The sequence below is a fragment of the Megalops cyprinoides genome, chromosome 6 (assembly GCF_013368585.1).
Source record: "Megalops cyprinoides isolate fMegCyp1 chromosome 6, fMegCyp1.pri, whole genome shotgun sequence".
Taxonomy (NCBI): domain Eukaryota; kingdom Metazoa; phylum Chordata; class Actinopteri; order Elopiformes; family Megalopidae; genus Megalops; species Megalops cyprinoides.
Genome location: NC_050588.1, coordinates 37,833,890 through 37,860,179, shown reverse-complemented (window position 1 = coordinate 37,860,179; position 26,290 = coordinate 37,833,890). Strand labels below are relative to the sequence as shown.

Sequence of the window (26,290 nt, the reverse complement as noted above, 5' to 3'; positions counted from 1 at the left end):
AGGAGGGTTAGGTTAAGCCGGTTAAAAAGCGAAAGGCATTGTGTATTCCGAGTCCAACGCTCCGTCTCCCAAATGTGCCTCTTTTTAATGATGTTGTAAGAAGTTGCGACTCTTATGATTTTTGCTCTGAAAATCACTGACAGGCGGCGGGGTGAGCATAAGCAAGTAAACAATCATTTGAAAGGCAAGTGGCTGTTTCAGGCAGTATGAATCAGACTTGCAAAATTTGTATGACTATTTATAAGACCCTCTGATTCTCCCCGAACTGCGTGTCTTTAAAGGTATGGAAAATCTACCCCCTCTAACCCTTACCAGACAGGAATATATTCCAATTTAAGTTAGTTCTGTTCATAGATGAGTGGGAAAATATGATTGACACAGCATGTTGTTACTTATGATAAAATATCATAAGTAACAACATGCTGTCTCTTCCTATATAAAATATTTTCTAAATGCCAATATATGAAATATACAAATAAACATATCATGCATTTTAGATATGCGGTGTATGCTAACATTTGCTGCGTGAATGCAGGTGAGTGGGAAACCTTAATTAATGTCAAAACCAACTTGGAAACGGTAAGATCAAATTTCCTCTACAGCGGCTTTCACGGACTCCATCTGGGTTCAGTCTGAGTTGTGTGGTTTCGAAGAGAGAAAGTGTTAGAGACTTCCCCGTGTGTTAACGGACATGCACTTCCTCACAGCGCAGCCCTCTCTGCCAGTAGTCTGCAGCGGGATCTACAGATGGGCTCGTCCACCCCCCATCCACACCACCGAGGAAAGTGGGTGGGGAGGGGGTGTGTTTCAGAGGGCACATGCAACCCTTGGCAGTCCATGCGCTTGTGTCGGTCACTCCAGCACTATTGAACAGCTCACAGGTAACCTAATACTCACAGAATTCTCTCTTTCCACTCACTTCCTTCTTCCCAAGCCTTTCCATGACGGTCAACAGACATTTAATGACAAAGACAGGAAACTACACAGTCAAACTGCTACACATTAGGTCCAGAAAACTTCACAGCAGACAAACGAGGATCAATGAAGTCCTTCCTTCTGTCAGCCTGCTGTCACTGTGCACAGAAAAAAAATGGCCATCGCAGGATTTGTGGGAGAGCCATGACCTTAAAGCGACGGGGGAGGGGCTCATTTGTGCTAGCTGTTGTGGTGATAGTCAGAAAGTCAAGGAGGCGAATCAATACTGTGAAGGCTCTGTTGGCATGTGGAGGTCACGTGCTTTGGAGAATGTCTCAATCTCGCAGCCCCCAGGTGAAAGCCTGCTGAAATCTGGTCTTTGACTGCAGTACTGAACTCTCCGTCTGTCAGCAGCTGACCCTGGTGACCCTGGAGGGGATGGGAGGAAAAGTAGTTCTGATGGCTGAAGAGGTGAAACTCTGGCGACGGTTTAACTTTTGAAGTTTTTTTTTTTTTTTTACAGCGGTGATCATGTACAGAGTTGACTTTTTCTTGCAGAGGGTACACGACGTGTTGGGGAAGGTGTGGAAATCTGGCAGCGCTCTTGCAGTCCTTCTTCTGCCCCTCCCTCTCTCCCCCACCCCCCCTGCCCCTCAGATGCGCATGTTCAGCCCTGGTTTGGGGGGGGCCGACAGGGCTGGGCGGGGCTCGATCCCCCGCGACTTCATGAAGGACAGCAGCTGCTCAGGGATCTCCGCCAGCACGTCTTTGGCCAGGCGGGCCATGCTCAGTACCTGGTTTCCCGACCGGTCGATGTAGTCCCGGAACGGTACGAACTGCAGGACAGGAAGTCAGGCAAACGGGTGTTAGTCATAGTGTTAGGGTTAGGGTTAGGAGAATGGGTGTTAGTGCTCAGTGTTAGGGTTAGGGTCAGGAGAATGGGTGTTAGCGCTCAGTGCTAGGGTTAGGGTCAGGAGAATGGGTGTTAGTGCTCAGTTTTAGGGTTAGGGTCAGGCGAATGGGTGTTAGCGCTCAGTGTTAGGGTTAGGGTCAGGAGAATGGGTGTTAGCGCTCAGTGTTAGGGTTAGGGTCAGGAGAATGGGTGTTAGCGCTCAGTGTTAGGGTTAGGGTCAGGAGAATGGGTGTTAGCGCTCAGTGTTAGGGTTAGGGTCAGGAGAATGGGTGTTAGTGCTCAGTGCTGGGTTAGGGTCAGGGGAATGGGTGTTAGTGCTCAGTGCTGGGTTAGGGTCAGGAGAATGGGTGTTAGCGCTCAGTGTTAGGGTTAGGGTCAGGAGAATGGGTGTTAGTGCTCAGTTTTAGGGTTAGGGTCAGGCGAATGGGTGTTAGCGCTCAGTGCTAGGGTTAGGGTCAGGAGAATGGGTGTTAGTGCTCAGTTTTAGGGTTAGGGTCAGGCGAATGGGTGTTAGCGCTCAGTGTTAGCAGTGTTCAATCACTGCGTATGGGTCGCAGTGTTGCATAGCGGTAAGGAGCAGGGTTCATAACCAAAAGGTTGCTGGTTCGATTCCCCACCAGGTACTGCTGTTGTACACTTGGGCAAGGAACTTAACCCACAATTTCCTCAGTAAATATCCAGCTGTATAAATGGATAACATGTAAAAACTGTAATCTATATAAGTCGCTCTGGATAAGAGTGTCTGCTAAATGACAATAATGTAATGACAAATAATGTAATATAATTGTCAAAAGTGTCAGAATTAACAGTACGAGGAAGAAATGGAAACAACTGTTGATTTTCCCTCCACAGCACAGAGCCTGCCTTGAGGACAGTTAGCGACAGAAAAAGAGTCATACCTGTACAATGTCTCTCTCAGCAACGCGCCCCCTAGAGGACACTCTGACTTCATCGCCATCCAGCTCCTCCATGGCTGCAGAGAAAGAAGAGGAATTTGCATCAGACTCCACCACTAGGGGTCACTCTGCCAAAAGTGAAACCTTTCAATCAAATTAGCTGATAGCTTTGATGATACTGCTAAATGCTGGTCACTACTGCTAATTCAATATGCAAACAGCCCAGTTCTACTGCATAGTCTTGCATGATTATTCTGGGGGAAAAAATATTGTACTGACAAAAATAGATCATTATATTTCTGAAAGCTAATGAGATTTGCTCCTGAGATTTGGCACAGTGGTTCAAGGCTACCCACAAGGTTTTCTGCTCAGCTCCTAATAATCAGCTTTGTGATTATTCAGACAGACTGGGCAGCTCTGTGCTTCTGCTGTGATGGGTTGCTGACAGACGTGTCATTAATCACAGGTGTAGAGGGGCAGGTAAGCAGCACCAGGAGAGACAGAGGAACTGAGCATGGTTGTGGCACAGCGGGCTGACAGATGGCTGCAGAGGGCTGGGGGGAGAGGGGGCGGGAGGGGGCAGGAGGGGGCGGCAGGCCTGGGCGGAAGGTGGCCCAGCATGGTGGGGGTCTCCCGGGACACTCAGAGTGTTACACTGAGATTCCTGTAGCTCTTACTGCCACAGCGCTCTGAAATCACACACATAGGCAGGCGCGTGCACACACACATACACACACGCACACACGCACACACGCACACACACACGCACACATACACACACACACACACACACACACACACACACATGCACACACTTACATGAACGCGCACATACACACACACACACACACGTATACAACATGTATTCACACATGCACACGCACACACACACATATACATTAAGATTGCATACACACACATGCATGCACACATACACACGCAAGCACATACAAACACACAAACCCCACAAACTTGCCTACACAACTCACATACACTGTCTCACAAGCAAACCAATCACCACACAAGCGGGATAACACCTCCACACATACAGATACCAAGCTGCATAATACATGGACTACTGGGAAAAATCACACAAACACAACACACTGGCCTCACAGCACAAATACAACATACATTTTCACGATGGAGGAGAACCTGAGAAGACTTCCAGAGGATGGGGAAAAAAAGGACCTGTGTTTACAAAAATGTCAGAGGTGAAGCCGGGACAGCGGGCCCCAAATACCGACGAGGATGCTGTTAGCTGTGAGTTTCTGTATCAGGAGGCGTCCGAGCAGAGCAGCAATCTTTGTTTACTTGGGCTGTCCCGGGACCAATATCCCCCCGGTGCAGGCAGAGAGGACTGGGGCAGCCCCCGCTGATCAAAGGTTTTCTCCTCATAGCCGGTTCCACTGAAACAGCTGCCCCCAGCCCTCCCACAGCAGCTCAGCATGTAATAGGTCCCTGTGAGACCCAGCAGCTTGTTAGGCACGGGTAGCCGCGCTCACCCCCCCTCCCCCCCCCCCCAGGACCACGCAGTACTATTTGCACTTCCTTTAAGTTATGCTAATCGTTAACCCAACATGAATTCTGGAAGGAAATTCATTTCCCAGGTCGCCAATGTATACATTTATTTTCGTTCCGATTCGCTGTGCTTCGTGATTTCATATCTGCCCCTCACACCTTCCTCAGTCGCACGTAAAAATTTCAAAATGTTTAAATTATTGAAGACCAGAGGCCGCCGAGATTAGATTAAGTTAGTAGGGCTTCGTGCTAAAAATAACTGACTTTATTTGATTATCTTCTATTACAAATTAACTGGACTTCCCCTTTTCCTGTGAGCCTCCAAATGTGAAAGGCAGCAAAGGCCAAGACCAAACGAAGACGAACCTGAGACCGTGCTGAGACAACACTGAGACCTCGCGGAGACCACACAGAAACTGAAGCAAGACCACAGTGAGACATCACAGGGACTGAAATGAGACCTCACGGACACCTGAACTAAGACCACTTTCAGACCTCGAGGACATCCAACTGAGATCACCAATAAGACTGCACTCATCAGAACACCAACCAATTTGCAAAAAAAAAGAAGGATCAAAGTAAGTAAAGTAAGAAGAGTCGAAAGAAGAAAAGAAAAATAACAAGAGGGTTTAGCTGTATTAGGGTAAAGCTTTTAGACAGCACTCATGCAAGACCCTTTCAATTCGGTGAACTCTGGAAGAGTGAGTGCCTCTTGAAAAGTATTCAGTATTGGTCAAATCACTGCAAAGACAGCAGAATTTTATTCGGGGCTGTCATTTCTCAGAACTCATTCCAGACTAGATAAGCAGCGCCAGGGCCAGCACACCAATTTTTATCCATTAAGGAGCACGAAGTGAAGACTTTCTGTGCCTCCATGTACAGACATACCTACTAGTCCACCGTAATCACAGTGCTAGACCATTCAATCAAAGCCAAAAAAAAAAAACAACACCCCCCCCCCCCCCCCCGACAAATGTAGCCCAAATGAATCCTTGTAAATGGGATAGGAAAGGGGTTTGAAGCTTTCAAGTTCTCCAAATGTACTGTCTCCACTTAAACCAGCCCCATGCCATGATTCTGTTGCAATATTGGCAACATCAAAGATTCCCTATCAGGAAGTAACTGAACTATATATGCTTTGTGATTTAAATTCCACCCCTGCCATCTCGGAGCAGAAGGTCTTGCCACAGGAACTCTTAAAAAGCAAATAAAATACCTTCCTGTGGCGGGTAGGGCAGGGTGATACATGATCTCTTGGAAGCTGGTGCTGGTGGACACAGTGAAACCCACAATAATGGTCCTTCTTTCGGCCTCATGAAGGGAGAGAGCCACCAGAAATGTCAGCCAGGAGACTGCTGCTTCTCTCTTCTCACGGGTCTGAGACAGTACTGTGCCATGGCGGCTCATCCAGGCTACCACCAATCAGTGCACAGCATGGCAAAAACGGTGCCCGGGAGAGAGCTTAACCGTGGCTGGATCAGAGAGGGGCAGGACTCTCCAGCTCGCCCCCCCCATCCCCCCTCCCACCTCGCACCCACAGCAACGCACTCACCATCAAACTCGGCAGGTCCCACTCCCACGATGATGATGGACATTGGCAAGGATGAAGCCTGGGGAGACGGAGACACACACAGACACACACACACCCACCGAGTGCAAACGCTTCACTACGGGTGCTGAGAAGTACACACTGCCTCCCTCCTCCTAACAAGGGCGCCATGACAAAGTGTGTCTTCCTACATACTGTAAATCAGCTCGCATTACGCATCCACTGAATAAATTATCACTACTGCTGCTGCTGCGACAGCGACTGTATGACTGTATGTGCTGGAACAGATACTTATATACGCTGGAACAGATATGATATATGCTGGAACAGATAATTATATACACTGGAACAGATATGAAATATGCTAGAACAGATAGTATATATGCTGGAATAGATACTATATATGCAGGAACAGATACTATATAAGCTGGAACAGCTACTATGTCCACTGGAACAGATACAAAATATGCTGGAGCAGTTACTATATATGCTGGGACAGATGCTATATAAACTGGAACAGATACCATATATGCTGGAAGAGATACCATATATGCTGGAACAGATATGCTCATAACAGAGCCAAGAATCACACTGCAAAATGACACACGTTTTGCAGATCACAAATAAAACGTCATTCGCTCATTTTCATACACGGTTTATAAACCTATCCGTCCTGCAGTCCATGCGGACACTCGCGCCTCGGGCTCCACGCGAGGCGGACAGCCGATGGCCGACATACTCACATTGACCACGGCCTCCTTGGTCTGGACCATGTCGGAGATGACCCCGTCTGTGATCATCAGCAGGACGAAGTACTGAGACCCGTCCGTCACGTCGGCCGCTGACCTGGGGTACAACACAGGTGTGACCTTTCAGAGGTGGCGTTACAGCACTCGGGTTCTCTTCTGGAGCAATTACAGGACCTCAAATAACATTGCTACGGTTAAACTACAGTTCAGACTGGTTGGACATGTTTCATTCAGTTGTGCTATTGCCTCCTCTAATATTCATGGGTGTAAAGTATTTAGAAGTGCCTAGAATAGTTCTGTAAAACCACCAACACAGCCACCTGCATGGTTCAGTTGTTTAAAGCCCTGATTCTGATAGAAGGCTGAGCCCTATGTCCGGGTTCGAATGGACAATGACCGTGAGCACACAGTGGCGGGAAAAATTGGCTTTGATGACAGGTGTAGGGGAGGGTATGTTGGCACCCAACGACTCTTCCGGAATCCTATGACATCACGGAGATACGCCTACCTTCTGTACTGCTTCTGCTTCCTGGTGCATTGTAGGATTTGTGGTGTGAAAACGAGTCACATTGGTGTGTGTGTGTGTGTGTGTGTGTGTGTGTGTGTGTGTGTGTGTGTTGGAGGACTGCGCTCTCTCCTTTGTCAATGGAGAGATTGTCATGCTGAGATTAGCCTAAAGTACAACTGGCGACCACAATAAAAACATTGGGTGAAAAAGGCAGAAAAATGTATACAAAATAATAAAACCACTGATACAGAGAATAACCTGTACACAGTATAGCTGGGCTGGAGTACCAGCACTTTGCAGGAGTATACCAAATAAGCAGGTCACACCAATAAAATAATAATACATATGGTTAAATTATACCATGATTCTGATTGCCATAATAATCCATGAACTGATCATGAGAGAGGACGGTTATAATGAAAAAAAAAAATCCTCAAAATGTCGCTCCGCTCTTTGCCAAATCCCTGTCTTTCTTTTTCATCAAGACAAGCCATGAGCAGTGTGATGCGGAATTACATCAACGCCCCGTTTCAATTTCTATTTTTCTTTTTTTTTTTTTACCTTGTCTTTTCTTCTCTTTTCTTTCCTCTTTTTTGTCTGACGGGCTATAAATACGAGCCTGATATGTGGCGAGAGGAGGAGACAGCATCTGGATAGTGTCCCCTGCTCGGCTCTCCCCTCGGCCAGACCGGGCTGGAGGGGTCATAAATCCCTGATAAAAATAGTCACGCTTGGACGAGTGCCCAGCCAATCGATGGCCCTCCGCTCCCCCCAACCCCCGCGCAACCCCCCCCCCCCCCCACCCCCCCGGCCTGAGAGGTGCAGGTCAGTTGCTGAGGCATTCAGACTTTCTCCAGTTCTGAGCCGCTGTCGGCTCTTGCCCTTTCTATGCTGGTCAGTGTATGTGACTTAACCCAGAATTTCCTCAGTAAATATCCAGCCATGTAAATGGATACAATTGCAATCTATGTAATTTGCTCTGGATAAAAGCGTCTGCTAAATGACACTAATGTAATGTAATGTACAGTACAGGTCGTATCATTTCCCCTCGGTTTAAATATCAGTAACTGTAAATGCATTCCTACGGTATTGTTTTTCATGGTGTATTTATAGCGCCCTGATCACCGTAGTAATCGTACCTCCAGCGTTTGATCTCCGTTATGCCCCTGCATGCCGGGCTGTGCTGGAGGATTTGAACCCTCACATTTGCTGAGAGCCAGGCAGGGAGGGCGGGGGGGGGGGGGGGAGGGGGGGGGGCGGGGGAGCAGCCAGTGTCCTCTCTGCTCCGTCCCACCTGCTGCCACGCTGGGGCTTTGTCACCCCCCCACGTTTCCACACCTCTGCTCTGCTGGAGCTCCCGCAGTGAGCCGGGGGGGGAGCGGGGAAACAGGCCAGGGCTGGAAGCTGGCCGGCCGGCCCACCTGCGCCGTGGCTGAACGGGCTTCCGGGACCTGTCCTTGTTTAGCATCCTCTACCCGAGAGCAACGTGGCGCGGAGTGATGACCTCATCGGGGCCTCTCCCACAAAGCATATGTTGTACACTTTGTTGCCTGTGTGGCACCATTGCTTCTGAATCAAATCTCACAGAAATTACATGACATTATTGTCATTTAGCAGATGCTTTTATCCAGGGCAACTTGCATAGGTAACAGTTCTATATATAATATACAAAATTAATTGATACAACAGAATATTTACTAAGGCAGGTGTGGGTTAAGTGCCTTACCCAAACAGTGCCCCAGTGGGGAATCAAACGGATACGAGCCCTACACATTACCACTACTCCACACTGCCACCCGAAATCCTACACACAGACCTGCAGACCCGTCCCGGGCAGTAACAGACAGCATGTCGGCGAGCGGCACGTTTTATCGGCTCCGAGCTTCTCTGTCCTGGGAAGGACACAGCTGTGCAGGTGTTTATGCCAGTCTGCTTCCTGTGCGTCACCGTGTTCATGCCCACGGTCACGACGAACCGTGTAAATCAGAGAGGTGTAAATACGTGGAAAACGGTTCCTCTCTGCATCCCGCCAGACGGCCAGCGACGCCATGGGGGGCCCGGGGGTGGGGAGCGTGGGGGGGGGGGGGGGGGGGGGGGCGGTCGCCAGCAGGTTGCCCCTTCCCGCCGAGCCTGCCGCGGTATCACCAGCTGCTGTTGAGAACGCCCGTACGCTAACGGCCGGACGCAAGTGCTCTGTCCTCATAACGCCCCTCATCGCACAGATAAGAGGAGGTTCGCAATTTGCTTTTCGAGCGGAGCTAAGCAGTCGTGAAATGACACCCTGTGATTCCGTCTGGTCTACGACTGCCGAAAGTGTTTTGATTTGCTGTTTACCCTGATTCCTGCCGCCAGCTGCGTCAGGTTTGATGGGCGTTTCAAGCGAAAAGTCTGGATGTCTGAAGATACAGCTCGTCGCATAGGCGTGATGGATTCTGGTTATATGAGGGTGGTCACAGTGTTGTATGCACCAATGAAACATCCACTCTGAGTGCCGAGGAGCAATCAATCAGTGTGTAGAGATTGCAGGAAGCAGCAGCCTGGCTCAGTGACAAATATTACTACAGATTGAGAGTGGCACCCTGCTGTCAAGCAATATTAAGGTCTGCAGATCACACAATCATATATCGACAATCTGTGCAGCGGCAAATACCTTACAATTGTCTGTTACAGGCAAATGGAAAATGCCACAAGTAAATTCACATTACACTAGATGTTGAGATAAGAAAAGAGTGTTGTATGGAGGGACATTGTGACTTTAACATCTCATATATATGCAAGGGTGTCCTAGAGGAGCTAAGATCCTAGAGGGTCCTAGAGAAGTGTTTATATACTGTAGTTTAGTGCAGGGAATATTGCTGATATGTCACCAGTACCAGAATGAAACCGTATCGACTGTGCATTAAATTAACATTGCACGGTTTTCAAAAAGCTGTTTTCTGGGGTCGTCAGAAGACTTCTTAAAGACCGCAAGGACCCCAAGGGTACATTAGCAGTGCCCTAGCGGGCACTCAGAACAGCAACCTTTCGGTTACAAGCCATATACCTTACCATTACGCCACACTGCTGAGCAGTAACTGACAAGAGATGAGCTTCCTTTTATACAGTAGCTAACAGGAGCCGTTTTCAGCCTTAATGTCAGAATAATCTGACAGTATCTCCACAACAGAAGCAGATAGTTCCAGAACAGTGGCATAAAGAGAAGGAATTTCAGTTCAGTTGACTCGTCCGCTCAGATATGCTGTGCACAGAAAAATGTACAATTTGTGTCTGATAGACTGCATCTGTTATATGGCCCAGTATCAGTGTCAGTCACACACATAAAGAATGCATGTCTCCCTTCAGCTGCACACATGAAGCCCACCTAAGACAATTATTTTTGCCATCACAGGGAACCTTTGAGGATGCAGATGGAGAGGGAGAGGGAGTGCTATGGTCCAGGGGGACTGCATGACACAGAGAAACACACAGCCTTACAGCCCAGGGGCTGAACACTGCAGGAGTGTGTGTGTGTGTGTGTGTGTGTGTGTGCGTGTGTGTGTGTGTGTGTGCGTGTGTGCGTGTGTGCGTGTGTGCGTGTGTGTGTGTGTGCGTGTGTGTGTGTGTGTGTGTGTAAGAGTGTGTGAACGCATATTGGATGGATGCATATTTATGTACAGTATCTGCCTGGATTCTGACATATATACACTGGTTTCAGTGTATATATGTCAGAATATATAGTCTCAGACATGTTCAGGAGCTACAGTGCACAGATGTCTCCTAAAATGGATACAAAGATTGCTATGGAATTATGTTACAGTATAAAGTGGCCATACAATTTCATACAATTTTCTTCTTTCTGTAGGCAGTAAAGCGGTTCTACGGTGATCATCTGTTTCACCCAGTCTCTTTCAAGCTGTGACGGAATCCTCGGCAACCCACTGACCAGCCCTGCGGTAAACTCATGCAGTGTGAAGCGAACCCACATACAGCACCGAACCGGTTAGCAAGGGAGAGTGTCCTGGAAAGACTGGCAGGAAAATCAGTCAAGTCAGAGTGCTGTGGCTCTCCCTGGGCTTATTTTGTAAAATCAAAATGTTGACATAATGATGAGCAGCACAATTTGTTGTCATTGTGAGACTCACTGAACTCAAACTCTGACTGGAGATGGGTGTTTTAGCCCATGTGCCATGCTTTCTGCCACAGACTTTCAACAGTCACTACAGACTCATGACTTTAAATCATATGGCCATGCACATTTTGCTAATTTGCAACTAGACAACTAGCTTATGGTTAGTTAGGTAAATTCAAGAGATATGTAGCTGGTAGGATACCATCACCTCTTACGGCTTTAGCTAAAAAGGGTGAATTAGCCAGTAATAATGGTCACGTAATCTCCAGTTTTTCATGGTAACATGCAGGCCTACTAGTTAGTATTCACAGTAGCAATGTTAGCAAGCTAATTTCTAAATGTAGACATTAGCCAGCTTTCCCTGACTACTGTCACTTGCTTGTTGCTAAGGTGATGGGGGCACTAGTTACAACCCGAACATTCCATAAAGCTCTTATCTTTAGCTTTTAAAACACATTTTAAAATGGGTCATGGATACAGCTATGTAAATAAAATAAAGTCTAGTATGCATCATTTTGAATTCACAAAGGTTTGACCATACCCAACCAGGATTTATTGCGAGGAATGCCACAGACAATTTTGCTTTCTTTTTTTTGTTACTCATTATAACTTCAAAAATGTCAGACAGATGTTATCTAAACTTGCCCTAACATTTCTCACTGGTGAATTCACTAGGTACACACATATTCATTCATATTAATTTTGAAAAATGATAGCACTGAAGGCTGGCTTTAAAAACAGGCCCTGTGCACACTCTCGCATACTTCGAACTAGTGATTAGTGATTTCCAGACAATGTTTGTTTTTTTAAGCTACGATATGAATATTTTGTGCTAATTATCTATTTGTGTGAATCATATTCATAAGGGCAGTACTCAGGGCTCATTCGTACCTCCACCCGCACCCCACTCCGTACTCGTAACTCCACCTGAACCCCACTCTTTGCCCTGCCATGTCTTACCGCGCCACCTGGTTGATGACGGGGGCGAAGTTGGTGGGTCCGTACAGCTGCACGGTTCTCAGACTCTGGAAGTAAGCCTCCAGAACGCCTTCGATGCCCACGCAGTTGGGATTTTCACCGTTGGAGTTCTGCGGGAGACGGGACAGAATCGAATTAGTGAGCTGGGACTTGGGAGACTCTAATGAGGAAATCCTTAACGCATTCCTTTCCATAAAACTGTACTCAGCATCAAAAGGCAACATCTCAATAACCTAAAATATTGACAACCAATACTGGGCAGTATAACTGTTTAGTTTTCAGAGGAAATCAGATTTTTTTGTGCACTAGTGTAATTCTTAAAATGGTTTCTTGGAATGAGCAGAGAACTACAGCTAGAGTTAAGCTCCCCTTCACTAATGCCCCAGGTCAATTCATCTCTCAGTGTCTCCTACACCCAGTCAGCCTAACAAAGACAGTGAAAACTCCATTTTCCCTGCATTTAAAAGCCACAGGCTCTCTGCCATGTCTATGAATAGAAATGATCACACAGAAGTAAAATGGGAAAAAAGACTTTTTGACCTAAAAAATGAAAATGGTGTGAAAGAAAAAAAAATAGTTTAGGTTGCACCTAATTAGAATAATGCTTTAAGGCTTTAATGTAGAACTGGAGTGAAAAAAAAGAAAACTTGGCTGAATTGTCAACTCAAGCCTCTTAATCTTATTTTTTTCTTAGTGCAACACTAAGGTGCCATTTTAATGAGATGCTAGTAGGTGTAAAAACCACTATATCTAAAATTGCTTGCCATTATTGCTTGCCAATCAGTCCTGACTTTTAGACATAGTCGATCACATTGTTTACAAAACAGCTAAACTGACAGAGCTTAAAGATAGCTTTGGGGCAAAGAAGTGTGCTGGGGTTGTTACATGGGAGAGACTGTTTACTGAAAAAAATACTAATGAAAAATGTTGTCCATGTCACAAAAAAAAGTTACACTTGTTAAATTCCTCCAGTCAAAGTTGAAACTATACATACCAAACCCCTGACAGACAATGTCTGGGCCTGACTGAATTGCACATAATGATGAGCTGAATTCTTCCTAATCGCATTAACTGCGAGGAGATGGACCCTTTAGCTGTTCCGCAAGAAAGTGCTACTCAGCTAGCAAGAGTGGAAGAGGTCCAGCTGGAACAGGCTCCTGAATAAGTTTTAGGGATTTTAAAGAATGCATACTAATTTGTAGAGCAGCAGCAAATTCAAGTTCCCTATTACAACTCTGCCACACTGCTGCCCCTGGGTTACAGTGAGGTACAAAATGCAGAGTCGTAAGGAGCAGGGCTTGTAACCGTAAGGTTGCTGGTTCAATTCCCTGCTGGGTAACTGCGGCTGTACCCTTGGGCAAGGCACTTAACCCAGAACTGCCTCAGTAAATATCCAGCTACATAAATGGATGGCGCATAAAAATTTTAATCTGTGTTAGTCGCTCTGGATAAGAGCGCCTACTAAATGACAATAATGTAATGTAAAAAAAAATACATATATATCTTCGTAAAAGTATTCAGGAACATGAACCACTGCAGAGAAGCAACTGCTGAGAATCATGGGCGTCATTTACGCTGGGGACACATTTCCACCACCTTCTGTCTTGGCCCATTTCGTTCCCACCACTTTAAAAAGGCGTGAACACGTCAAACCCGCCGTTGTCCCCTGCACTTTTCAAAACAAGCTGACGCCCATGCTGAGAATAATTTAGCAGAGAGCCAAGCACAGAACCTCAGATCAGGGCCTTAAGAACTCCGTGCGACCTCCACTGCTAGGCAGTCTCAATGAATTAAAATAGCAGCGCTTGACTGTGCTCCACCTTTGGCTTGTTATGGTAGCCTTTAATTTGGAAAGTTGACTGAATGATGGCTGTATTTTTTTTTTTTTTTTGGAGTATGCAAACTTAAAGACAGTGATGAATCTCCTGAACGTGTACGAATATGTAAGAAATGTCCAAACATTTTGGAAAAAATTGAAGTTATAGACGCTATTTTTGGATCTCCTCAAGTCTCTTTCTCTGTGCCTGCTATTGCTTGGCTGTGCAACCTCACAGGGAAAATAAAATAACAATGAATTTAGGCGTTACATTCATATAAAAAAAGTTTATTTCGTGTGGACATCATTACCAGCTTATAATGTGCATTATTACCATGATGTGAGCAGATTTACTTGGTTAGCAGAATAGAGGATACATTACTTCTCGAAGAGAATAGTTAAAAAGACCAATGCTTTCATGCCTGTTCCCGCCCCTTACAAAAAAAAAAAAAAAAAAAAAAAAAAAAAAAACTTCTTGAATAAGTCTAGTATTTTCCATTCCCCTCAAGGCAGTGAAGAACAGGACTGTTCATTCAGCAAGGGAATGAGTTTATTTATCACAAAGAAGCAGAATAAAAAAAGTTACGTAAGTCCGAAAGCTAGGCGGCTCCCGTCCCTCTGTAGTGTTAATGGGACTTCTGTTTTGAATTAATTACTTGAATGCATTTCTGAGCCGTTGCGTCAGAAAGCTGCCGCCGCACCGAGTTTGCACACAAGTTCCGAGACGTGCTGTACATATCTGCTCGTGCTTCCTTCCTCTCCTGACGGAACATTTGACTGGCAGATGTTCCATATCGCAGAACGCCTCGACTTCATCTGTTTCCCAACATGAAACAGTGCGGAAGTGACTACTGTGTGCAAGCTGCAGTAATTGGACGGTCCTCAAATCTCGAGGAAAAGGACAATTCTTCCCTCTCTAATCAGTGAGTCCTGTGTACCATCAACAGTCAGGTAAAAGACAACATCAAGAGAAGAATCATTTTCTTTGCCATTTTCCTTTGGTACATCATCTTTTTCTCGCCATTTCCTGTCCACCAGAGTACTTTTCTTTCTGTGAGTCTGTGCAGGTCCATTTTTCTTAATTTTCCATTTCTTACATCTACTGTTGTGTGCTTCATGATTCATGTGTTCTCTTTCCCCAACTGTCTGCCCCATCTCTGGAGAAAACCACATCACAGATCTGTCAGGCCCATCACTCAAGCTTGTCAGCCTTGCAGAACAATCATTAAATTTATCTTTTAGTGATTTATTCATAGCTTTTACTTATTAACACATTAAAATAAGTTTCAGTTATAATCACTGTGTAGAAGCCTGGTGGCCACGCACAACTCCCATGGAAAATACTTTGGATATAACCCAGAGAATCATACTGTACAACTATCATTTAAATGGAGCTTATGAATGAAGCTCCCTCTAGTACAATGGCAATTGGTCGAGTGACAGCTGAATCACTTCCGCCCAATCTGGCGCCTTACCAGAGGGAACGCGTGTGAGATCTTTCCGTCTGGGGGCAGCTTGGCGCCGAAGCCGTACGCGGGGAAGAGCTTGTCGCTGTCGTAGTCCTGTATGATCTCACCCACAGCCTTCAAGGCCATGGCATAGGCGTTCATCTGGTATGGGTTCATGTAGTGCAGAGAGGTGGGCTGAGATGGGTTGCCTGAACAAGACACAACTCCCTCATTTTTCGGAATACACACACCGTGCAATTCAGCGCGATTTGGTGTAGAGCATAAATGTGGCACTAGTGTTATCGTTAATAGCTGTATGAAGACGCATGAGCATAGCATTCTCTGATAGCTGTAACATAGCATGCTCAGCATGGGAAACACTTGCCATTGGACGCGGTGAAGTCTATGGCTACTGTGAAGTTCAGCTGTGTCCTGGAGAGATAAGAACATTGTAAAAATTCACCTACTAATAAAGCACACAGATTCACACATTTGCTTGTGCATCCTTCACATGCAGCACCTTCATACTATACAACCAGAGAAAATGCAAATGTTGGCGATCCCTACACATTACAGCTACATGCAAATATTCCACACTAACATCATATCTTTCCATACATTTGGCTGAGAAAATCCTTCTCCTTAATTAAGCCACCACGGAATCCATTTAAATGTCTCACCCCTCCACAGAGTCTCAGATTAACTCCAATTTAATAGTTTTTTGTAATCCCTTTACTGAGACCATGCCACCGCTTAAATGGTAATTGATAAGAGTGACAGATGAAATATCCATAAAATACAGTAATTTCATCATATATATGTCACACGGCATGATGTACGATCAGCATAAATGTAGCCCATAAGGATCTCCCGCTGGTTTTCATTTTCAAATATTTCTTCCAGGCAAAATTGATGACGAGCCCTGAGATAATGTAGGCTAAATAATTGTAAGGAGATGAAGAATTTATCACTTTTCAGAGCACTTTTCAGAGAACGTTGCTGTCTGATCATGCACCCCCCCCCCCCCCCCCCCCCCCGCCCACTAGAAGTCACTACTACGTGTCACATGTTCATCCATGTTAATGGAAGTGCTAACACTGAGTCTGTAAAGACCTCGGAGAGTCCATCTCTGCACTAAACGGCAGTCAGGTGAAACATCCTCGCTGGGGGTTTGATAAAGGGGTTATCTGACAGGGAAACTGCGGAAACCGCAGTGCAGCCGACAGCTCGGTGTGTCCGCGGATGAGGATCCGGCAGATAGCTGTCGGCGTGCTGAGCTGCCGAGCTCTTAATTAACGCTGATGCGATTGGCATTCCGCTCACCCTCCGCGGATGAAATCCACGAACGTGTACTCCGACTCCACTTTGAAGGACAGCAGAGTCACCTGGAGACAGCGATGGAAGAAAGATTATGCCAGATTGGTTTTTTACGTTTTACGATGATGGATAATTTTTCGTGATGAATTACCACATTTGCAAATATGACAGGCAGGTGATGAAATTGGTACTTACTGTGCCGGAATTGATGTATTTTTTCTTTTTGCCTTTCTTTTTGGGATTTAAAACCTGATATGGTACCAAAAAAGATGAATTAACTGATATCTGAGTGACGGGAGCATCAAACATTCTATCACAATAGGAATCAAAATATCTAAAGAAAAGGCCACTTCAATGTAACAAGATGTTCAGTATAAACATGGGGAACCAGGAAGCGATACCAGCTTCCAACGGTTTGTCTCCTACCTCATAGACGTTGAACTGGCTCTGGCCGCGAGACAGTTCTCTGTAGCTGGTGGTGAACTCGCCGATGAAGTCATGGCTGTGGGGGTCATTGGAAGAAGTGGGGAGTCATTGGGGGAAATGGGGGCGCGGGGGAAAGAGGGGGGTTTGTAGAAGGATGAGACTTATGACCTCACAACAGTCCCTCCCTACAGTACCCCTGCTGTTCGCTGTAGCCCAGCACCTCTTGTCCCCGACTCACCCCCTCTGTTCCGAATGTTTGGATGCTTATGCTTTTCACTGCACTGAATAAAATAAACCTTGGGTGCGGGCACACCATTTCTCCATACCCCCCCACCCCCCCCAAATGCTCCCAAATGCCGTGGATATCCTTATGAATATTTTGGACTGTCTCTGTGTGTGGCTGAAATATTTATAGACAACCCATCTCAGGATTGACAATATCAAAGTGCAGCCCAGTTCACTCCCCAGGAAGCAAACTCACAGGGGGGTATGCGGAGTGGGGCGGAGAGGGGTGTGGGGGGGGGGAGCGTAGCGGGGGGAAGGAGGCACCAAATCTTCCAGTAATGTGTGTCATGCATTTTAGTGCCTCTCCGTTATTGCGTGCTCTTAAACCACAGAGAAGTGACTGATGATCTAAGGGTCTAACCTCACTAAATCACTGCAGCCCTTAACTGTCCTTAATAACTGAATAATGAATTTAGGCAAATATTACATTTTCTTCTTCTTCTTCTTTACATTATTCTTACATATGCTATATATTATTACAAGTTCGGCGGTAATTGAAAAACATTATGAAGCAATGCTTGAATCTATGACTCAAACCTGTGTGATGTTCCGTGGTACTTAAACAACATCCTAAATCCGACTGCCCCAATGTGAAGGTGAACGGGGGCGTGAGTTTCTTTGTATGGCATGGCTGTACAAACCTAATGTCTCATTCCAGTAGTGATTGCCCACTATGGATACAGTACACTGAAACAACATGGAGTCTCCATGACAAAAGTATGGCATGAAACATGTATATGAAAAATGTACTTCATATGTTGTCTTTCCTTATAAAAATGAATTGTAACATTGAACCTGCTTCACATAATGGACCACAGGGACTACATTAAATTATAATGCTCAAAAACATAAGTAAAAAATGTGTATACCAATCAAGTTGACATATGCAGCTGTCAAAGAGAGCGAATGAATACAGACCGTAGAGGAATTGTGTAAAATAAAACTGTACCCGGTAGCAGATTCTGAGACAGACCGGAGGGAATGAGGTTTTTATGAATAAAATCACCATAAAAAAGGACAATGCTGAAACTATCGCTCCTCTTTTCAGAAATTGTCCAGAGCTCGGACAGCTGAGCACTGTGAAATGGGCTCATTCAGAACCAGCGGACGAGAAAGGAGCGCTGACAATGGGCCGGAGGATGGAGGGGCGGGCGGACATTTTTCAGAGTTACCTGCCGTCTCTGTCCCAGTCGTACACGTCCACCTTGACCGTTCTGGCGAGAAACGAGAAAATTAGGAATGTGATGAGTAAAGCAAAGAGACAGAGATGACAGAGAGAGAGAGAGAGGGGAAAAAAGACGAGTGAGAGAGCAAGAAGAGAAAAGAGCATGAATGCATTTTAATTTCGCAGACGAGATGGATATCTCCCGCTCTCCAGGAGCCCAAGGCTTCAAATCAACCTCTCCATTAGGAAATAATGATGTAGCATTTGACACAAGATCCATATGATATTCATATTACTGAATCAAGAGGAAGAACTCTTGCAGCCCCCAGGAGCCAACAGCACACGGAGGCATAAACCACCTGACCTGGCAACAGCCAATAGGAACTGGAGGAAGGTGGTGGTGACTGCATAATGGGAGAGACCAGTTCTTCCAAGGGCAAAAGAGAAAATTGTTTTCTTGAGCATAATAATTATAATGCTAAAACAATACTGAAATCAAGATTGATTAAACTATATCATAAACAGCAGGAAAATGCTTGCAACAAATAATTTTTCAATAAACCATAAAAATTTTAAATTAAAAAGTAAAAAATGAAAGCAGGTAATTCAGAAACAGCAGCTGGAACGAAAAATCAGAATCTAACAAAAATTTAATTAAACTGTTTTGAACCATTTTCACGCATCTATTAGGGCTCACTGGGTAGCCAGGCTTAGACCCTCGTTACAGTAACTACAACTGACAGATCCGCAGTGAAGTCTTGTTGTCTCTGATGCCACGCTAATGCAAGCGCATGAAAAAGCACACGCAGTTGCCAATTGTCAAACATCAGCTCCAAGATGCACATTACACTTCTCCTCAATCTTCATTACGGTGAGAAATACAGAGGGATTATAGAGTTTATGCGTGTTGGCTTCGGGCTAATCTAATTTCCCACGCTTGCTGACTATAAAAGAAATGCAACAGTAAAGTCAGGCTGTCCTCTTTCACTGCGCTGCGTCTTAGAGTTAGAATTACCAAACAAAATAAAAGCAAAAGCACCAGCAAAAGTCCTGCCAGTTCTCTGATGAGGGAGTATCTGCTGTGGGAGGGAGAGCTGGCTGTTCCGCTCGTGGAGGAGGCAGAGTGGATCGGAGCCCTGATCCTCTGTGATAATCCCAATAACGCCAGCGCTGGCCTGTGGGAGTCCTTGGCCGAACTGCTGGCATTATTCTGATCAGCACAGAGTGCGCTGCCACTCCCAGAATTCCCTGCATAACGGATGATCCAGAGGAGAGAGAGAGAGACGCGAGAGCGCTGCTCTGTGACCGAACGCTCCTTCCGTGGTCAGAGGCTGAGCGTTTCCAGGCAATGCACACCAGGGAAAAAAGCTTCAGGACAGAGTGAGTGTCTGCACCACACTGCTGCCTGTCCCGCCCCGTCCCCTCTCTCCCGCTCACCTGTCGTAGTCACCATTGCAAAGCGCCCGGACGGGGATGGTGAACGGCTGCCACACCGGGTTCAGCGTGTTCTTTATCACCTCCGTCTTGTGGCAGATAGTGAACCTACAAAACAGAGAACACAGCCTGACTGCCAAACAGAGAACACAGCCTAACAGAAACACAGGGCACAGAGTCTGACTGTAACACAGGGCACAGAGCCTGACTGTAACACAGAGTCTGACTGTAACACAGAGTCTGACTGTAACACAGGGCACAGAGTCTGACTGTAACACAGTCTGACTGTAACACAGAGCACAGAGCCTGACTGTAACACAGAGTCTGACTGTAACACAGAGCACAGAGCCTGACTGTAACACAGAGTCTTACTGTAACACAGAGTCTGACTGTAACACAGAACACAGAGACTGACTGTAACACAGAGCCTGACTGAAGTACACTGGGCCAGGCTTCGACTGCTTTTGCTCTACATTCACACTCACGTCCCATCCTCGTTACTGCGGTAAAACACCAGGAAGGGGTCTGACTTCCCAAAGAAGTCCTTCTTGTCCAGTTTGTTGGCACACAGCTGCATGGTAGCAATGTCCTGTAGAAAATAAACATGGAGCTCAGAGGCACAATGCATATGATGCTGGTACTGTAGGAATGGCAGTACGACTGAGCAGAAACGCACAGATACACAGACACTGGAATGGCCACAGGTGTAAGGCGTGAGCTGGGAGACGGAGACTGTCTTGGGTGGAAAATCTTTCTCTGCTGTGAGGAAATAGCACCATAAAATGAGTGGTGGGTATACCAACATGTTTACATTTTCTTTAACTATCTGCACAAGGCCAAAACACATCTTACGTTTTGCAAAAAACGTAATTGCATTTTAATGAAACACATATTCAGAGCAAATGCCCTTCAGATCCCTCTGCAAGGTGACTGTAAAAAGATTTGCTAAAAAGGTTTGCTTTCTGGGCATTTTCCCCCTTTCACAACATTAAAAACATTCTACAGATTAATTATTTCTTCTTAAATAAATTAAATCCCCCTCACAACCTTTGGTAGCAAATCTAATTAAAAAAAAAAAACAGATTATTGAATTGAGTCACAGAATTAGCAGTGGGCACAGAAATGATGAGAAAAAAACAAACATGAAAGATAAATTTGCAGTGCAGCCTAATGGGCAAGCATACAGCAGATGCATGGGTCAAAGGTCACAGCAATCAGCTGCTCAATGAATGCAAAAGAAGGCGAGTCCTAAGGCGGCGTGGCTGCTTATTTCCTGTTTGTTCCTGCATTTCTTTTTTTCAATTTTTCAATGGCTTTTTGTGTCTGTGCTATGGTTTGCTGTGACCATGTTTCTACACCCCCCCATCTCCCTTTATTGACACACCATCTCCAACCCACAGGGCTACCTAGGGGGGGGGGGGGGTGCATCGCTTCCAGGATAAAAATCTACCCAGTACTCCTGAATCAACCCACGGACCCACCCTGAGGTTGCCTGAGCTGAGTGATTCTGGAGCACACACTATGCAATGACCGTGGGTTTGGATGATGAACAGTTGTAGATGTTTTTGGGGGGGTTGTTGGTTTGGGGGGGTTCAATCCCAGAAGCCAGAAGTTTCGGAGTTTCCTCATTACTCAGTCTCTGGCAGCCTTCTGTACGGGCTGGCTGTGCAATCATCGTCATGACAAACACGTCTCCTCCTAATTGGGCCTCATAATCACTCAGCCATTGAGGTAGGAGAGGATGATTCATAATTCAGAGGGTTTTACTCCCTGCAGAAGAATGGGAGATAACTCGATGTGCTGAACGGGTGATTGTGTCTTCATTACCCTAGACACAGTTGTTTATTTGCGTCGGTCTGCGGGAATGCGTGGAGCCCTGAGTGGGTCCAGTCATGTGTAGAGCCCTGATTTAATGATGCCCCCCCCCCCCCCCCCCCCAAGAGCCACCATCTCCCACTGCACTGACATCAGCCTCTCCTTCATAACCTGAATTACTGGGTAACATCTCACACTGCACTGAGATCAGTTCCTCCCTCTTGCCCTGAATTACTGAGTAACATCTTCCACTGTACTGAGATCAGCTCCGCCCTCCTCACTTTAATTAATGAGTAACATCTCACACTGCACTGAGGTCAGCTCCGCCCTCCTCACCTGAATCACTGATCTACGCATACTTGCACTGTCCGCTGATATGTTACAAGCTTGAAACCAAACATTCACAATAAATAAACACAACCATGAGGGGAATATAAGATTCTTTTTTGAAGTCTCTGCGATGGAACCTGTCAAACAAAACAACATCTATTCCATCTATCAAGTGAGAGGAATACACCAGATGAGAGCAAAGTACCTGTCTTCTTATTTTCAGAGAGAAAGCCTAGATGAATAAAGAGATAAAAGAAGCTGGTGCCAGCTAAGATATCTCAACACGCTGTCAGGCTATAAAAAAAGGATGCGCTAAAGGAACGAGAGAGACAGGGCAAGAAGTTGGAGCTGGGGGATTCTGCTCTACAACCTCTCTCTGTCAAAATGTTTCCTTGGCTCCTTTCTTCGGCACTGTTGTATCTTTGACTCCGAGCTATTCAAAACAAACTACCTACTCTTCCTTACAGTGTAAAACAGCGAATGTGTATGCATTTATGAATACTTGTGTGCAACGTGTGGATTGATGTGTACATGCAGAGTGTGTGTGTGTGTGTGTGTGTGTGTGTGTGTGTTGGAGTGTACCTATATGTAGCGGGTGTAGACTGCGTTGTGTTTTTGCATGGATGTTACGTGGGTCAGCGAGCGAGTCAGTTTCGAACCGGGGCTCTCACTGCTCACTGCCAACCCCTTACAGCCTGCGTTGTTGCCAGTTGAGCTAAAGGCAATCTGCCCCTAACTCTATCGGCAACAACGCTAGTTATCCAAGTCTCAGGGAGTGACGTAACCACTGTAACTGCTCAGCTACCTGCTACCCTACAGGCTTAAAGCAGGACTCACACAAGCTACTCACTTCAGCTCTGCCACATATATGTGTGTATCTGTGGATCTGTAGGTTTGCGTTGTGGCTTCTCTCAAACACAGAAACTTGTGTACAGTAACTTCACAGCGTTGTACTGACCCGGCAGTTGCTCAGTTCCTCAGCGGTGAATATAATGGTCCCGCATTTCTTCCCCGGAATCCCACTGGAAAAAAGGAGAAAAAAGTAAGTAAAAGCTATTGATCACATTGGACACAACTTCCTCTGTGTGTGTGTGTGTGTCTGTTGAGACAGGTTGGTACTGGCAGGTCAATCCTACTGGCTGGACACACAATTACTGTCTGCCTAAGACTGCCATCTGCATTCTGCAGGTCAAGGGCAGCTTCTTCACTTCTAATTAGTGGGAAGAATGACAAAACACACCAGCAAGCTCAGATCCCACATCAGACAGGGTGCCCTTTTCTGTCTCCATATACAGACACACACACACACACACACACTCACACTCACACACACACGCACATGGGTGCATGTGGGAGCACACACACTCGTTCACACACACACACACACACACACACACACACACACACACACACACACACACACACACAAACGCACATGGGTGCATGTGGGAGCACACACACACGTTCACACACACACACACACACACACACACAAACACACACAGGTGCGTGAATTAGCACACATACTCATGCACACACATGTACATACACCCATACATGTACACAAAGGCAATGACACACACACACAGAGTGATATTTCCTTCTTTTTTGTCTCCTTTTTTTCTCAGTGTCAAATAATGGAATGCCTATCTTCAGAAGAAACTGTCAAAACACAGTGATATTTTACTGCTATTCTCTTTTTTAACTGAAATTTATTCTTCTTTACTCACCACTTCTGTCATCCTTTAGAGTCACTGGCGTTCAAGTGGATTAATTCATGCATTAACACTGCACTTTCCATTACATGATTCATGGGGTGACCAGTTATCTTTTGTAATCATGTTATCCAATGGTGTGCTGGAACAGAAGGTGGAATCCCCATTCAATCTGTCAGAATATCTGTATGTCACGCTGGAGAAATGGCTTCATAAAAGATGTTACGGTCTCGTCACGCTCCGAAAAAGATGTGATCCTGCCTGTACAAACAGTAGAAGTTTGAACTTCACATCATTCAGCTCTCATTTTAAACCACGGATTCCACCTGAGTACTTTACTGTACACTCACCTGATATACACTATAACCCCCACCTCAGCTGTCTAACACATTACGAACATTCGGACCGACAATTTCCTTTGCCTACTACTCGTACATAAATTCAACTGTGGCTTGACTGTCTTTCGTAATAGCATCAAAATGCTTCTGGAGGAAAGAATCAATACGACAACGGATAAGGGAGTAGGGAACACTTTATCCGAAGGTCTGTTCTGGAGCAGTTTCCCTGAGTCCCGGGGGTACACTCAGCGGACCCTGCCCCCACCTGCCCGACGGAGCAAACCTACCACCAGCTCCACACATCCCCCTTACACAGGGAGGGCAACAGCCTCTCCCAAACGCCCTTGAACCGGGTGGGGAAATCAATCCCAAACGCAAGCCCGCTGGCTCACACGATGATTACATTAGAAGGACATGAGAATGTATAAAAGGACATGGAAACGGTTCTGCCCGTGGGCGCAATACCCACTGCTGCCGCCTCATGTACAGATCATATGAAGAAGGTCACTGACCCGCACGCTTCCAATTTCAAACACTATTAGTCCACACGACGCCCATCTTTTCCCTTTCATTTAATCCGCGTTGTTATTTTAATAAAGGAGCCCAATCAGGGCACACTGCTGATTAATCCGCTAATATACGAACCCCTGCCCCCCGTTTTGATGGATGCATGTCCGCCATTACCTTCATCTAATGTCGAGGTCACAGAACACAGCTGCAAAATGTCAGCACAAATTTAATTGTGAATTTCTAATGCTTCTTACCCTTTCTAATCCCATCTTTAAATTGGTCCATAACACACATATGATCTCGTCACACCTAGGATGTCAAATCTGCATTATGTACTGTTAGTTAAAGTATCCTGCCCTGCCTTCCTCTGCGAGTACCTTACAGCATCCAATGGGGTAGAAGAAATATTAATTCTATTCAACTATCAAGCCCAACTGACCATGTAAAATCATATTTCTAAATGTGTTCTAAGAGACCCTGCACAAAAACACAGGGTTTGGGTCTAGGACCATGCATACTTTTAAGATAATCACATCTAAACTCCAAAACTCAAGATCTGCCCAATCCAAATCAAAACGCCCTCCATATCGTACAAAAAAAAAAGGACAAGGGGCAACATCTGCATACCATGTCCGGTTTGGAACTGGGAATCAGCCCACACCAACTGATGTGCAGCCTGAAGTGATACTGACAATGTCACACAACCGTGACTGGAGGCCCACACACCGATCAAATAAGCACTGGGTCCTGTATGTCATGGAGACAAGGTGAAGTTACATAACCACACCCTGTGACATTCAATCTGATGTTTGGATCAGGGTGATCTGAGACGTGTTACAATTCCAGCCAACAGACGAACATGAAAGGTTGTGTTAATGTACTTCAGGACACTCAGCGTAGCACTTCTATGCATAGGAACACAAATTGGACCATAAATGGAAAGCGGCACAATTACCAGCAGAGTGCAACGGAGAAAACACAGGCAGAGCAAGCTGGGAATGATGAGAGCATCTTTGGGAGACTCCATTGTTCGGCAGAAGTCTCGTCACCTCGTTCTCCTCCCACTCTCGCCTCTGCCGCAGAACATCCCATCTCCCACACGCGTTATATAACCTGACAGCTGGAACGTAGCTTTAACATAGGAGCCAGAAAACTGCCTATTCTTAATTATTTAAATGGGGTTCCCCTTCAGCTCCGCTGTTATTAATCTTATGTCTTTTTAGTCTTAAAAATGTTTATCTATTCACTTCTCACTTCTCTTTAGAGTCCATTATTTATCAAAGGCATAACGACCTCAAAACTGCATTTTCATATCGATGTCATCCTGTCCTGCCATCCAGCTCCATGAGCCCTCCCTAACAGGATAACAGCTCTTGAAAGGCGATTTTGAATGTCTAATTATCAATGTTCCTCAACAGTATCAGGAGAATTTGGGAGCCTTAAAGATGTACTGGAATCTCAACTCCTACGACGCCCCCGCCCACCCCCACCCACCCACATTCACAACACGTGATGTGCATTGATACAGATGGACTTGGCAACATACATTGATGG

At 45.8% G+C, this 26,290-nt stretch overlaps 1 protein-coding gene across 1 annotated transcript in view; it reads right to left on the bottom strand.

Annotated features, from left to right (window-relative positions):
* Nucleotides 1-1,568: 1,568 nt before the first annotated feature.
* Nucleotides 1,569-26,290, bottom strand: part of LOC118778775 (copine-9-like) — an 81,240-nt gene continuing 56,518 nt past the window's right edge. Inside the window, exons 8-21 of the mRNA XM_036530486.1 lie at nucleotides 23,132-23,195; nucleotides 20,514-20,617; nucleotides 20,032-20,136; nucleotides 18,602-18,643; nucleotides 17,145-17,220; nucleotides 16,914-16,967; nucleotides 16,725-16,786; nucleotides 15,787-15,833; nucleotides 15,429-15,610; nucleotides 12,120-12,247; nucleotides 6,538-6,640; nucleotides 5,798-5,855; nucleotides 2,728-2,801; nucleotides 1,569-1,751 (exon numbers count right to left, since the gene is read on the bottom strand). Of these exons, the coding sequence (XP_036386379.1) occupies nucleotides 1,569-1,751; nucleotides 2,728-2,801; nucleotides 5,798-5,855; nucleotides 6,538-6,640; nucleotides 12,120-12,247; nucleotides 15,429-15,610; nucleotides 15,787-15,833; nucleotides 16,725-16,786; nucleotides 16,914-16,967; nucleotides 17,145-17,220; nucleotides 18,602-18,643; nucleotides 20,032-20,136; nucleotides 20,514-20,617; nucleotides 23,132-23,195 (1,282 nt within the window). The remainder of the gene's footprint in view (nucleotides 1,752-2,727; nucleotides 2,802-5,797; nucleotides 5,856-6,537; nucleotides 6,641-12,119; nucleotides 12,248-15,428; nucleotides 15,611-15,786; nucleotides 15,834-16,724; nucleotides 16,787-16,913; nucleotides 16,968-17,144; nucleotides 17,221-18,601; nucleotides 18,644-20,031; nucleotides 20,137-20,513; nucleotides 20,618-23,131; nucleotides 23,196-26,290) is intronic.